The 16,384-nt window shown below is 32.7% G+C and overlaps 1 protein-coding gene across 4 annotated transcripts in view; it reads left to right on the top strand.

Moving 5' to 3' along the window:
* ZNF280D (zinc finger protein 280D) overlaps positions 1–16,384 on the top strand; it is a 102,565-nt gene that overhangs the window by 46,496 nt on the left and 39,685 nt on the right. For all 4 annotated transcript variants that reach the window (XM_081049310.1, XM_081049311.1, XM_081049312.1 and 1 more), the window contains 6 exons: positions 3,213–3,370; positions 4,347–4,447; positions 5,471–5,617; positions 11,308–11,442; positions 13,275–13,582; positions 14,059–14,199. In XM_081049310.1, coding sequence (XP_080905436.1) covers positions 3,213–3,370; positions 4,347–4,447; positions 5,471–5,617; positions 11,308–11,442; positions 13,275–13,582; positions 14,059–14,199 — 990 coding nt within the window. The remainder of the gene's footprint in view (positions 1–3,212; positions 3,371–4,346; positions 4,448–5,470; positions 5,618–11,307; positions 11,443–13,274; positions 13,583–14,058; positions 14,200–16,384) is intronic.

The raw sequence follows: 16,384 nt of genomic DNA, 5'->3' as shown, positions 1-16,384 counted from the left end.
TTATTTTTATTTCTATTTGAAAATTGAAATGCTGCAGCTATAAATGTTGTATCTATCTTGCATTTTTCTGTGCCATTCTAGATTTTAACACTTTCTACTAAAAACAAAGGCAGATTTTCTTGTTGAAAAGCTTGCGTCCTTTCTTGTATTTTGAGTTGACTCCAGAATCCTCTTGTATTTCTTTAAGATAACTTAAGAAAGGATGAACAGTATTTCAAATAAAGCTAAATTAACTCTTTTTCCCTATATTATCAGTGATTTAGGAATTTTCATGAGATAATTTTTATTTTTAGCTGCTTTTGAATTTTATTTTTCTTTACATCACAAGAAAAACCACTTATTTATGTTTTGTCCAACTTGATATCCACCACACTAATTTTATTTAATGCTCAAATCTTTCAATTGATACTTAGAAGTTTTAGAACATTTACCTTGCAGAAAAAGTGAAGTGTGTCTGCTTTATTATAAAATTTAACCCCTTTAAAAAAATAGAGATTTAATTTCCAGTGGAGTTTTGAAGATTTTATACATGTATGCTTTAAATTTTGGGAACGCATACCTTGGAATCTTTGAGTTACATGGCAAACTATTAGCTGTCATCCTTTAAATAAGTTAGTAGCAAGAACCAAGTAACAAGAGATATTGATTGATATTTTCCATTGTTTTATAGCTTTACATTTATATTAGGTAAAATTGTTTTTCCACAATTTTATTATAATAGATATTTAGATATTCAGCAAAGTTTTAAAAATTTTACAATGAACACTTGTATACTATCACCTTGATTCTACCATTAACATTTTACTGTACTTGCTTTATCATATATTTATTCATCCTTCCTTCAACCTATTTTGTGTGTGTGTGTGTGTGTGTGTGTGTGTGTGCTTTTCAAAGTAAGTTGCAGACATCATTGTACCTCCCATCATTTAGGTGAGGGGTGTGTGTGTGTGTGTGTGTGTGTGTGTCTGTATACAAACATATATGTATGCCTTTTTATATTTACCCTTGATAAATATTATTTGTAATTAGCATTCTTAGGTATCAATAAGTTACTTCTGAACCCAGAATTTATTTCATTTTATTGTGAGTTCTTGAGTCCAAAAAGAATCAAAAACACTGTGATACACTTTCATAGCAATTATTAATGCTTCGTTAATGGTAGTATTTTGTATAATAGTTTTCAAAATTCTTTCACATATATTATTTCATATGAGTTTTCACATTTCTTTATCTCTTCTTATCAAACTTTAACAGCCATCAATAGATAATGGCCCTAGTATTAGGTTGGTGCAAAAGTAATTGTGGTTTTTACAATTATTTTTAACCTTTTAAACTGCAATTACTTTTTTTTTTAACCGCAATTACTTTTGCACCAACCTAATAGTTTAGCAGAAAGGATTTTATACTTTGTGATATAATACTGAAATGATATTACAATTGAACTCTGTCACCTATTTCCATATTCTTACCATTTTAATAATAAAATGCACCAGAAAAACTATGTTAGTAAATATGGTAAATTGCATAAATATGGTGCACTGACTTAGTTCCTTTTTACCTAATGTTATATATGTGATATTAGAAGTTATTGCAGCAACAGTTTTTGGCTTTTCCTTTAAGATTAGCCAATTTAGTATTAAACATATAGAAATAGAAAATTTCCTGTTTTCATATTGTTCCAGAAGACTAGTTACATATTTGTAGAGTATCAGAATATAAAGACATTCCAGGAATTGAGCATTTTTTGAAATACTGATTGTTTAGTAAATATAATCTTAGTGAAACACTTCATAATCAAAGAAATTATATGTATGTTAAATCATGTTTTATCTTAACAGTAAAAACTGGAAAAGCAAGTTGATATTTGTAGACAATGGTAAGAAACTAATAGATTTAGGTTTCTACTCTCTGCCTTATCAACATACTTGGTATAGTATTTTTTTTTTCCTACATTGAGTGTCACCAAAACACTTAGGTTTATTTTATTCTGCGAACATAATTTCAAGAAGTTTGGTTTTTGTTTTCTCATTTCCATCTGTTGGTTTAAGTAGTATGCGCTCCTGATGGGGGCTCATATAATAATTGAGTGAAAGCCTGCTAGTTAAGAAATTATTTTATATAGATATACTTTAATTGCTTAGTTGTGAGCTGAAAATTTAATGGCTTGTGATCTTTTCTCTATATGTAAATGTTTAGCCAACACTAAGATTTTTCTATAGCTGTTTGTGGAGCTGAAGTTAAAACCCAAGGTGGACAAAAAGGCATGCCATAACCTGTTGTAAACAGAAGTAGTGTTCTAGAGGTGTGAAAAAGAGATAAATGTTATGACCTTCATGATGATTGCTATGCAGATTGATGACATTATCACTTCATTTCAAGATTATTTCCTTTAGGGACTCAAAGTGAGTAATTGTTAATAGTTGCCCCAGTCTAAAAATTGTGATTTTGATTGAATAACTTTGTTTTCAAATTTAGCAAAAAGCTTCAGTAAGCCCTTTTAAATAGGTGTTCCCATTTATATTGCACTCTCTGCTGTTAAAGGTCATAGTTCCTGCTCATAAGAAGCCTTGTAGGGAAGCTGAAATAGCAGAATGTGAAACTGAAAAATGGACGTTGCCTACAAAAGGCACAGTCTGCAAGTTAAAATAAACAGCCTGTGCTAACAGTAAACCAGTATCATTAAATAAAACAAAAGGTTCTTGTAATTGTAGGCATTAAAATTGCTATTACATGCATTTAGAAACCAAGACACAAGTAAAAATACCAGTAATTTGTCTTTTAAGCATTTGGAATTTATTAGTATATCTTCACAGCCTTAAAATATTCCTCTCATGACTCTGTAGCTGCTTTTGGTGGTAGGGTTTCCTTCCTTTCAGTTTATTTAAACATGTAAATAGTATTTCATGTATGGAAAGAAAGCCTGCTGTTTTATCTTAAGAAAACTTTTTAATAATCTGAAATCAATAAGAGCAAATTAGTGATATTTCAGATTAATTAATGAATTTTTAAAATGAAGATGAAATGAAAAGATTTACTTATCCCACTTAATGAAAGGGATTGTTTAAAGTGCACACTTTTCTAGAAGACTTTCAGGCTTTTGAGATTTTATTTTGAGTAATACATCTATATTTTAAGATTTAGATGCAGGTACTTATTTGTGAGATTTTTGTTTTTAAATCTGAATTTTTGCACCTGTTGACAATCACTTATAGGTTTATGAACCACATGAAACACCATTTGGAACTTGAGAAGCAGAGCAGTGAGAGCTGGGAAAACCACACCACCTGCCAGCACTGCTACCGTCAATTTCCCACGCCATTTCAACTGCAGTGTCACATTGAAAGTACTCACACACCCCATGAATTTTCTAGTAAGTTATTATTTCATTTAAGTATTGAATGTTAATGATTTTTAACAATATTAATTCTGAGAAAAACTTAAGAAGCCCATTAGAAAAATAAGAATAAAACTTTGGAATTTGAGGACAAAATTGAAAGAGTTATGTTTTAACTAATATGAACTTTTTTTTTGTAAATCATTGACTTCATATGACAGTATTTAAGTTACAGGATATCAAAGAATAAGAGTGAACATCATTTAAGGACTTTGCATCCTCTTCTCAGGAACAGTTAAAATATTTTCTGTTGTATATATTGTATTGTGTTAGGTGGAAGTTTTACTTTGCTATTGTCTTTATAAACTTTTAAATAAAATTAGTTGCAAAAATTAAAGCTCCTCTTGTAAATAATTCATTAAGGTAAATATCATAACCTGTGTATTGTATGTGCGGAACTACATTAGAAGCCTCAGATCATAGGTTTCAAGTATGAAATCAGCACACTTTATTTAAATTTCAGTAAGAATGTTAACTACAATGGTAGTTAAAATAATAGATTTTGGAGCTAGATAGCTTGGGTTCAAATCCCACCTCTGCCTCTTAATAGCTATGTGATCTCAGGCAAGTTACTTAATATTTGAATAATGGGGATAATAGAAATACCTGCTTTCTAATGTTGTTATGGGAATTAAGTGCGTTAATTAAAGTCAAGTGCTTAGAACACAGTTAACTATATAACTCTTCACCACCACCACCAATTCTAATATTATTGTTGCTGATATATGTGTAAAATGAAATACATATATATATATATATATATACATATACATACATATATATGTATATGTATGTATATATATATATCTTGGCCTCAAGAGGACACTTCGTTTAAAAAAATGGAGGTATAATTGACATATAACATTATATTATTTTCGGGTGTAAAATATGATTCAATGTTTGTGTGTATATATCTTGAAATGGTGTAATATCTTTTTCCCCCCACTTTTAGCCATTTGCAAAATCTGTGAATTATCATTTGAAACAGAGCATATTCTTTTGCAACATATGAAGGACAATCATAAACCCGGTGAAATGCCATATATTTGCCAGGTACACACGTATTTTATTGTGTACTTAGTGTTTGTTTGGTTCTGTTGTTTTGGTTACAAGATTTAAACCTACTAGGTTAGGAGTCAGCAAGTTTTTTCTATAAAGGGCCAGGTATTCAGGCTTTGAGGATCATACGGTCTGTGTTGCAACTAATCACAACAACTCTACCATTGTAGCACAGACAGCCATAGATAATCAGTAAATGATTGGATGTGGTTGTGTTTCAGTAAAGCTTTATTCATGGACACTGAAATTTGAATTTCATGTAATTCTCATGTGTCATGAAATATATTCTTTTATTTTTCTAACCATTTAGATAAAATTGGTTACTAAAATTAAAATCCCTCATGTAAGGAATTTATTAGTAGAAAGTCCTGTGGCATAACTCATGCATTGTATGTGGCATCAGTAGAGTTAGAATTGGCCCAGGTGCCACTGTTTTCCCACCCCTATACTGGACAAAGTCCTGTGGAAGAAAAACAAACGTGTGGACTTATCTTACCATATAGGGAAGAATGTAGGCATACAAAAGAAATATGAAATGATTTTAGATATAGAGAACCTTACCAAATGCTTTGGGACTAGTATTTTTCCAGTATTTGAAGGAATGGGAAAGCAAAATAAAAATAAATTGCCACTGCCATAGTCTGGAAGCCATTTATAATCTAAAGGAGGATATTGTTTTATGTAGCAGAAAAAAGTTTATAGGACAAGAGGTGTCACAGAGTTTGAAAATTCAAGTCAGGATAGGGTGTGATAGATAAAAAGATCTAATAAAAAGAAGGGAATCTAGTAATATTTTGGAAAATACTCCTAAACTTTGAAAGAGACGTTTCCTTCTCAAAGATTATCTTTTGGTGCTTGTGTTACTGAGATTCTAGGTTGTGCAGACATCATAATATTAATCATAGCTGACTTAATATTAATAGTATATAATGTTCTTCTGAACAAATGACTTACCGTTGTTACTTTGTAATTGTATATCATACATTTTCAAGTTAAACTAAACCTTTTTATTTGTAGGTTTGCAATTATAGATCATCATCATTTTCTGATGTAGAAACTCATTTTAGAACATGCCATGAAAACACTAAGAATTTGCTGTGCCCATTTTGCCTCAAAGTTATTAAAATTGCAACACCCTATATGCATCATTATATGAAGCATCAGGTGAGACTACCAATTCTTATTTGTTCATGTTCTTTTAGTGAAAAGATAGATTACAACTCAGAACGATAGTATCTTTGTTCTATAAGGAAAGCAATGTTGTTCCAAATGACACAATTAATTGGCAGTTTGTGCTGAATTACTTGTGAAACTTCCACTTCTTTTACTTGTTTCCTTTTTGGTGATGTTTTAGCATATAAATGAAAAATCTGAAACACAACTAGAAATAGGAAACCTAGGATTGAAGGGAAAAGGGGAAGGTAAGTGGAATATCCAAAAGATGAGATATTTCAGGGTCTAAAAGTGTGTATGAGAATGATTTTGAAGACAGTTAACAGGAGCAGGGGAAATGATGAATTTGAACTGAGAAAGTAAAGATTGAGGACTCATAGTATTATTTTCTTCTTTCTCTTCCAACATTATTTCTACTTTATAGCCCCCTTATTATAAGAAGACGTATTGTCATCATTGACCAGTAGTGGTCTTTTATAGCTGCCAGTGATAAAGGAAAGAGTAATGACACTTACTGCTGGATGTATGAACTCTGCCAAAGAACTATGTTTAGTTCATAACTTGTTTTGTGGATGACTTCTGTCAGTTCTGCTATATAATTTTCTGCTTATACCCTTTTCTTGAATTCTGATATTTTGCTTGCCGGTTCTTTTTCTGAAGCAGTTAAACCGTCCTTTACTTGGGTTGAAAACTTTTATGCAACACTGATTCTGTTCTTCAGTGCTTGAAAGAGTAACAGTGCCGTTGCCAAACCCGGAAGTCAATAGATTTATTGAATCTGATCATATAATCAAGTTTTGACACCTTGCTAATCAGCTCATTACATTTATTTATTATTGATTAAATTGCCATTCCAGTTTATTCAGCATTGGTTGCTCACCTTGTTTTCAGTTTCAGTCATTAGATAATTATGAAATCATCTTAATGGTTTTTAATTGGAAAATATCATAAAAGTAGAATTTGCCAATGAATGAATCACCTATGATGTGACTGGTATGCTACCTATCCTTGAGAAGTTCTGACAAGATCTTCCCTTTCTAGGTTTCTTCAACAGTGTTCTATGAGGTGTTTATAGATGTTTACCCCAAATTGTTACTGGTAAATAAATTTGGTAAATGCCTGGATTCACAAAATTAAAGTTTTATTTGTCTGTCTGTTCAAACAGGACTTCTCAGAGCTTTTAAAATGCTAATACTTTGTAAATCTCTAAGCAAGTGATATAATATGTATTATATTATTCCTCAAACCTATTTGGCTATTGAATCCTTTATTTGCAGAATACCTATTAATGTTTCTTGAGGAACAGAGTTTGGGAAACACTATTCTTGGCACTCACTATTTCATTTTTGGCCTTTAATTTTGAAGGGCAAAGTGAGACAGTAGTTCTATTTCACTCTGGGTCTTTTCACATAATTTTCCCCATATGCTTTACTAAGCTCCAAAGTAAGATGTAGATATGAGAAGAATGATAATTATGAAAGAGATGTGTGGGCCCACTGTGTGGATTATGTGATTTATAATCAGTTTTTATTACCCTGAGTTTTATGTCTTAACTTGCTATAGGGGCCCAATTTTCTTTTTTGTGTGTGAAATATCTAGAATATAGGTAGCCAGTAGTAAAGAGGGGAAAAATCTATTAATAAAAGGATCATCAGACACCCTTCAGGTCTTTACAATTTGCGTAATTACTTACGAAAGGCTAGAACACATTAGCTGAGCAGGATTATAAACTTGTAATTGAGATGACACAGTATTAGTGTGATACTAGACAATAAGAATTGTTGACTCTGTGGTTCATTTTATTATCTCTTAAGATTTTGGTTGTAACTTTTCTTTAAGAGGTTATATTATTAAGTCTCCAGTGATTTGTTTTAGAGCTAACAACCCAGTTTGTATGACTTTTAAGATAGTGAAAGTGATTTCAGAGGTATAAAATATGCTCATCAGATCTTTAATAAAAAGCAAGCAGTTAAGATATACAATCATTTATGGCAACAATAGGTGCTTTGCATGTATTTTGGTTAAGCCTCACAATCATCCTATGTACACAAGGTGAGACAATTAAGTTCGTGAACTAATCCTAGAAAAAGTGCTACATACCTCGTTGCTGAATATGACTATGGTCACCTTTGAAGTACTCCCCTTGGGAAGCTATGCACTGACGCCAGTGTCTAGTTCACCCATCAAAGCAATTTTGGAACTTTTTTCTGGAATGGCCACCAGAGCTGTCGTCATATTACTGTTGATGTCCTGAATGTAATCAAAATGTCTTTCTTTCAATATTTCCTTTATCTTCGGGTAAAGAAAGAAGTCATTGGGGGCCAGATCAGGTGAGTAGGGAGGGTGTTCCAATACAGTGATTTGTTTACTGGCTAAAAACTCCCTCACAGACAGTGCTGTGTGAGCTTGTGATGCAAGAGTAATTCATTGTTGGTGAAAAGTTCAGGTCATTTAACTTTTTCAAGCAGCCTTTTCAGCACTTCCAAATAGTAAACTTGGTTAACTGTCCAGTTGGTACAAATTCATAATGAATAATCCCTCTGATATCACCATTGCAACAAGTTCATGGACTTAATTGTCAGACCTCTATTATTATTTCTAACTTACAGATAAGGAAACAAAGTTTTAGAGAAAGTGACTTGCCCATTGTTACATTACCTAAAATAAAATGCAAATAAAAATAAAAATAAATGCAAATAAAAATAAAACAAAGTTTTAGAGAAAGTAACTTGCCCATTGTTACATTACCTAAAATAAAATGCAGAGTTAAGATTTCACTTCAGAGCCCAACCTTTATATTGCTCTACCATCGAGTCAGATTTCATATTGGTATTAGGTCTAAGGGCAGAAATTACATATAGTCAGAATTACCCTTAAATCCCTGAAGTATCTCCAACAATGTAGTATTTTTGCCCAAAAGTTTGATTATGTCTGCCCTTCGAATAGATCACTGTTTCTTTTGTTGAGCATCATATTATTAAAAATGTACTGTATCTTTGTCACCCTTAGCACATTGAAATGCATACACACAGGAGAGATGTTTAAGACTTGTGTACAACTAAGGGAATAGTAGATTAACATAGTCTGTCTTGGGGCTCTGGACAAATGTTCGTTGAATGGAATGGCAGATATTTTGAATTAGTTAAATTGTACCTGCTATTCATAAATACTTTATCTATCAGTCTCTTGCTTTCTGCCTCACTATCCATTTTTTTCAGTTTTTTTTTAAATTTATTGGAGTGACAGTGGTTAACAAAACTACATAGTTTCAAGTCTATAATTCTATAATACATCATCTATATGTCGTTTTACATGTTCACCACCCAGAGTCAGTACTATCCATTTGTTTAACATATTTATTGGTTTCCTTACTATGTGCAAAGGGCTGTTTTAGGTATTATATAGCAGTGAACAAAACAAAATTCTTACCATCTGGATTTTGTATTATCGTGGAGGGAGGTAATAAGTGTATGTGTGCTTATGATTGAATGTATATGCATGCTAGCTGGTGACAGGTACTGTAAAAGGAAATGTGGAGGACAGGGAGTGCCAAGGATTGGGGAGGTGTTGGGAGTGGAGGAGTGGTTACTGTTCTGTATATAAAGTGGTCAGAAAAGGGTCTTTTTGAAGGAAATAAAGGAAATCTGGGAGAGGTATTGTTAACATTATATAGGCAGTGAAGTTAAGTGTATCTCTGGGACACTCAAAGATTGGCAGAGAGGCCAGTTGTGGCTAGAACAGGGTAAACTAGTAAGAGGAATAATGGGAGATAAGGTTGTAGCGATAAAATGTGGTTCATTTTATGTAGAGCCTTGTAAACCAGAATCAAGACTTTGGAAAGCCATTAGAGCATTTTAAGCATGTGAAAGATCTGTCATGTTTTAAGGTCATTGGCAGCTATGGGAAGAACAGACCATGGGGAGGAAAGAAGATGACAGGCAGAAGATAGGAGGTTGTTATAGAAGCCCAGGTGAGTGGCTTGGGCCAGTATGGTAGCAGTGGTTGGAGGTAATGAAAAGTGGAAAGATTATAAAAGGTTTTGAAGGTGAAGCTGACAGGTTTTGTTAATGGGTTGGATATGGGATATGAGACAGAGCAACCAAGTTTTTGTCTTAAGCACCTGCAAGAAAGCAGTTTTTTATATACTGTTATATGGGGAAGGCTGGGGCAAGAACACATTTAGGGGGCTGGGATGTAGGGGGAAATCCAGAATTCAATTTTGTCCATACTGATTTGAGATGTACATTAGACATCAGGTAGTGATGTCTGGTAAACACTTGGATACGTGGTATTTAAAGCCATAAAACTGGAAGAGGTAACCAAAGGAGTAATTATAGATACAGGAAAGATTTCTGGGAACTGGATTCTGGAGGACTTTCTTTCTGTCATGTTGTCTTGGTATCTGTTTCTTGGCCAGGTTTTCTCTTTGTTTTTCCTGTTTCTTAAGCCAAGTATAAGTGAATTTGGTTAAGTTGCCTGTACCTATGATACAATACAATGCGCCACATTTCTAAAATAGTCTTCAGATGTGGCTGGAATAGTAATATTAACACATGTATTTTTATATTACTTTAAACTTTGTAAAGAATGTATAAAATGCCTGCTTTGTGCCAGTAATGGGTGCCAGTATATTACCTTACTTGAATTTTATAAATGATTGATTGTATTTAAATGGAAATGATAGTGTATCTGACAGATTGCAGCTTTAGAGAAAACATTCTTTTGTATTTATATATTTTTTAATTTCTATATATGTATGCACATACATGTAATTTTATGTTCATATATATAATTTTTAAGTTAATGAGAACATATAGGTAAAGATTGTAGTCGATACTATGGAGTAAAAAAAATACAGGCTCAGGAGTCTGGTAATGTCACTAGCTGTGGAGAAATAGCTTAGGTTTGTCTTGGATGCTGCTTCTTCGCATTTATAGAATAATGACAGGATTGGGTTTGAGGAGCAACTCAGTCAAGGTGTCTCAATCAGTAAGTAGTTTGGGAATAGTTGTTCTGGTTTATCCCTCCATGTTCAGACTGTTTAATGTAGTAGCCACTAACCATGTGTGGCTATTTAAAATTAATTTAAAACTCAATTCCTCAGTTGTACTTGGCATATTTCAGGTGCTCAATAACCACATGTGACTAGTGGTATTGAACAGTGCAGCTCTAGAACATTTTCATCATTGCAGAAAGTTTTATTTTATAGCACAGTTTTACACAACCATTTCTTTAACACCCTTCTTTGAAATGCCTGGTTAAATATTTGAATTTCTTTTACCAACTTGTTAACCAACGTGCAAGAGCAAAAATTAAAAAGAATTTACTTTTTTCTAGGATAAAAACATAGCATTGCTCATTTTCATAATATCTTGTGTCTAAATACTTTAAAATTACAATTAAAGGAGCTTTCATACCACTATTGACGAACTTTCATTAGAACTTAATTGATACTCTTTCATGTTCAATTTCTGTATAGTAACAGACATTTTTGAAACCCAAATACTAATGCAAACTGTTTTTAAAAAATGAAATAATGCCTTGCCAATATTTAGGATGAAAGATACAAAATACTACTTAAAAATTATTTTGGTGTCATTAAAATTAAATCAGAGCAGTTTCAGGACATTCAGGACACAGGATTTGTGATTGTAGAAATTATTTTTCTTTTCTGTTTTCAGAAAAAAGGAATACATCGTTGTACAAAATGCAGACTGCAGTTTTTGACATGCAAAGAGAAAATGGATCACAAGACTCAGCATCATCGAACATTTATAAAACCTAAACAACTAGAAGGATTGCCTCCTGGAACAAAAGTGAGTTCAAATATGTTGTATTTTAATATTTTGTATGATAATAGAAATTAACTCCTGCCTGGTTTTATCTATTGAATATAATACTTTAAAAAATGGGTAATGATTTTTATTGACTCTAATTTTAGATTTTATCATTCTTATATTTAGAAAAAAACCTTCTAATCATTGTTTTTTGGTCAGTGCTGTGTGCTCTGCTAGAATGGTATTCCTTTGTAAAAAGCTCAACTGGATTAACTGTTCCTGGGTTGTGTCAATATTATGTAGCCTTTTTTTGAGCTATTCCAGTTGGCAGTGTATGTATCGGTTTTATCTACTAAACTATTTGAGATCAGGAATCATGTTTTATTTATCTTTGTGTCCTCAGCATCTGGTACAGTGCCTTGAATGCTATAGGTTCTTAGATGCTTATTGAAGTTGTTATTACTAAGTCTACTTTCAGAGAAGCAAGCTCTGCTGCTGGATAGCATTATGTTTTAAGTGAGCAAATACATGTCTGACTGCATACTGATGATTGTAATTTCCTTTTCCCTTTTTTCCTTATGTACCTCTGTTTTTTCTGACTTCTTTATATACAGTCAGCTCTTGAATATTTGCTCCAGTGGAGGGAAACAGAGGCATGGATAATCCAAAGTGAAATAATTCCCAAAACATTTATATTTGGCTTTGGGTTCTTACCTTTGAATGTGGGTATGTCTGTTATTTGAATTAACTAAAACAGTATAGAGCCATGCTCTGAAGACCTAGAGCAAGAGAAGCTATCCAGCATCCTTCCCTGCAGTCCATTCATTCCATGCTGGGACTAGACATGCACAACACTAATGTAAGCAGTGCAGTCCTCTCCCATATTTTCCCTTTTTCACGATAATAGCAATAATAATATTAATAATAACGATACTAAATGTTTTATAGCACCTTAGGATTAGGCTTTCAGTATGCTTTTTCATAGTTTCTGTTGTTTAATTCATACAGCAATCCAGTGAAGTAGACAAGGCAGGTATTGCCCCATATGACAGATAAAGAAGTTTAAGAGGAAAAGTTACTTATTCAAGGCCACATGGCTAGGAAGGCGTAGTATGAGATTTAACTTCAAGTCTTTTGATTCCTAGTTCAGTGCTTTTGTGTGATACCAAAGCACGTTTTCATAGGACTTCCTCATAGGCTGTTCCTAATATGTATGGGGGGAGAATAGTCAAATGATTAATGAGAATGTTAGTAGGCTATTGTGTTTTCCATTGTCAACCAACTAATATAATTTCTGAATACTAAATCATAAGCTTTATGTTAGTTCTCTTTAGGGAAATTCTAAATATTATTAAACTCTCCATAAAGTATATTGAATTGATGTAACCCCTCCCATAACCTTTGTAAACATAAATTCTGCCCAATGAGGTCCTGTAAAGAGGAGATCAAATTTACTGTGGGTAATGCAGAGTAAAGGGTAACACAGGCCTCTCTAGAGGTATTTTTCAGGCTTTGAGATTTAAATTTTGACCTCTGTATATGTGAATTTTTGTAGTTATATTAGAGCATAAAAATAGCTATGTATGGAATGTGCTCTTTTAATATTCATGCAATTTGCATTAACGCCTAATTGTCCATTAATAACTGTTAACATATAACTGATAATCAATACAAAAATGTAATACTAAAAGTAAATGAATACCAAAATTGATTTCATTTAAACATTTAAAATAAATGGAAGACTTATCCAGTTATAGTTTATATTTGCTCTTTTCAAAATAGTTGATTATTTAACTTTTGTTATATGGTGATATTTTAATACTGATTCAAGGAATAATTTTCTAAAGTAAATATTATCTTCATTTTTGTAGGTTACTATTCGAGCTTCAGTTGGACCTCTTCAATCAGGATCTTCAACTACATCTTCAATTAGTGCAAACACTTCTACCCTTCAGCTCTCACCTCCAAGGACAAAAAATATAACTGCTAAAAATCCCACAAAATCTAACACAAGTAAACCTAATACAGCTAAATTCAGTGCAAGTAAACCTAATGCAAGTAAGCCTAATGGAAGTAAATCTAAATTCAAATCAAAAATCTCTAATATGCAAAAAAAACAAAGCACTTTGGCTGGTAGCAATAGAAAAAGTAAAGTCAATACAGCATTGAGGAACTTAAGGTAATCTTTTATTCCTGATAGACAATACTAATTTAACCTTAAATATAAAAGTAAAATCTTCAATTAATATAAATGTACCCTATATTACACAAGTCACTCATACATTTTTATGCTGTCACTTATGGCATAAAGGCCAAACAAATAATAAAAAGGCATTTTTTTTCCAACTATTGAGCAGTACTTAATTACTATGTTTTTTCTGTAATATTCATCTATTATACTGGTATTATATGTTGTGCTTATATCTTGTAATGCTTGAATTGGTTAATTTAATCCCTTTTATTCCACTGACAAGCATTAACTGATATTAGATTGTTTATACTTATTCTAGCTGTTGTTGCATAGCAGACTTTTAGATTGTGTCTGTGTTTAAATTTTAATTTAAACAATTTTGCTTTAATCAAAAAAATTAGTAAAGTTTTTTATTATTTTTGTTTTAAAATATATTTTTATCAGTTTCTTTTTATCTCCATAAGGTATCGTCGGGGAGTTCACAAGTGCATTGAGTGTTGTTCCGAAGTAAAAGATTTTGCAAACCATTTTCCTACATATGTCCACTGTAGTTTTTGCAGATACAACACTAGCTGTAGCAAATCCTATGTAAATCATATGATGAGGTAAGATGAGTTAAACATATAATTATCAATTAAACTATAATTCAGCAAGTTTGGGTTTTGAAAACAGTTATATATTAGAAGCCAATTTTTCTCTTCAAGGAACTAAAAACATCAAGCAGTAGAGATGATGCCTGGTACTATTTTCCAGTATAGTAACTCAAAATTACTGTAACTAAAACTGTAAGAACATTTAGACTAATTAAATTAAGATAGGTCTTTTAGGGAAATAGATTTTCTTTGGGAATTTTTTTCCTGTGGGATTTTCAAAAATTGTTATTTTCAAAGATAAAACTTTAAATGTTTTAAATACATTTACCAAATACATGTAATTTCATGAGTGTTATTCTCTTCAAAGCAATCACTATGAGAAACTCCAAGATTTTTCAGTGATGCTAAGATCTTTATTGGATCTGTTTCTCTCTCTCTCTCTCTCTCTCTCTCTCTCTCTCTCTCTCTCTCTCTCTCTCTCTCTCATACCTTGACTTCTTTTGTGCCAGCATTTCACATCAATTTTTAAGTTATCGTACCCTTTCTTAACCACATAGCGTTTCAATCTGATCATATACACCGTTTATTTCTCTTGAATTCCTGTTTACCCCATCATTTCAGGGCTTTGACTCCTTTTTCCAAAGTCCAGCAGCATCCGTCTAACTTTATAGTCAACCTTACCCTCAGGGCCATCCGTTTTGATTGCTGCTTTTACACCTTTAGACATGCTCACCTGGCACAAAGGCCAGGGTGAGACTTGAACATCTTCTAAACTTTATGCTCAGTCCTAGAGTACCAAACAGCACTTGATGCAATCAGCACTAGCTCTGACTTCATGATCTTCAACTATGATTGGGTCCTGTCTTTTTTAAGTACTTTTTTATTTTTATGTCAATGTCTATTTAAACATTTTTCAGTATGCTAAAGATTTTATTTTAGTGTGCTAGTTGTTAACCCGGCCTACTAATTATTCAGTTGGAGGTCATCCTTTTAATCAATCTTTTCAACATCAATTTTTTCCCTGTTACCTTTATCCGGACATTGATCTCAGAAATCAGAGATGTTCCACTTCTCCAAAGTTAACCTTGTCTCTTACCTCTTCCAGTTCTTCCACAACCTTATTCAGTTAACTTGCTACTTCATCTCTTCTCTCAAACAGGGACCTTTTGCTTACAGACATTTTCAGGTGTTTTTTTTTTAAGATGAAGGAGATTTATTCCTACTGCCTACTTTCCTTATATCTTGTTTTTCTCTTACCATTTTATATTTGTAAAAAGTTACTAGCTTGTTTGTGATTTATTTCTTTACCCTTAAATTTGAGTGTCATTCCTACCTAACAACTAACCCTGCCCCTTTAAAGATTATCTGCCATGTACTTACTACTACATTTTTTTCAATTTTTAAAATTCTTAGAACATGACTTAAGAGTTTTTGACATTGTCACTCACTTTCAATACTCTTCTCCTCAGCTTACGTTAACCGGTTACTACCATTTTTCTTTTCTTTTTGGCTACTCTTCTATTTCATTGCTTTTTCTTCCTTCAGTATTTCGTGCCTCTTTACATTTCCTTTCTTGGTAACTTACTCACTGTCACTTTTACCTTTCAACTTTAAATCTTCCCATTTCAATCCTCTGAGTTCCAACTCTGTATTTCTAATTATTTTATAGATATATTTACCTTTGACTCTGGCATCTAAAAAGAACATAAATAAGCCAAACATCATAATCTGCAGCATTCACACAACTATCACCTAAATACTCTTTCAGGGCATCATATGTGACTATGGAACACCAGCTGGAAACACCTCACTGTCCCAAGTTTCTTAGGCTCATGAACGTCTCTGGATCTGCAGTGTGTATCATAGCTTCCTGAGATTCCACCTTCCGCATTCTGCCACACTGCCTTCCAACTACTGCAGTGGTCCCTCTCCTCTAAAGCAGGCCTCAGGCATCCTTTCTCCCAGTGTACTCCTGTGTGGAATGTCTCTTATTCTGTGACAAATACGTGACTAACCAAAATGGGGCATTAATTCTGCCCTTAACTTACAAGGGATCATGTTGGAAAATATTTTATCTTAAACTAAGGATCATCCCACCCTTCCTTCTCCAATTTATCATAGGCTTCCCACCTGCCCTTGTCCTGTAGCACTTCCGAATCCATTCTATTCCAAAATATTTCCAGTTAGCTTCACTCCC

Source organism: Rhinolophus hipposideros (genome assembly GCF_964194185.1).
Source record: "Rhinolophus hipposideros genome assembly, chromosome: 5".
Taxonomy (NCBI): Eukaryota; Metazoa; Chordata; class Mammalia; order Chiroptera; family Rhinolophidae; genus Rhinolophus; species Rhinolophus hipposideros.
The sequence above is the reverse complement of the archived record's forward strand: the minus strand, read 5'-3'. Positions and strand labels throughout refer to the sequence as shown.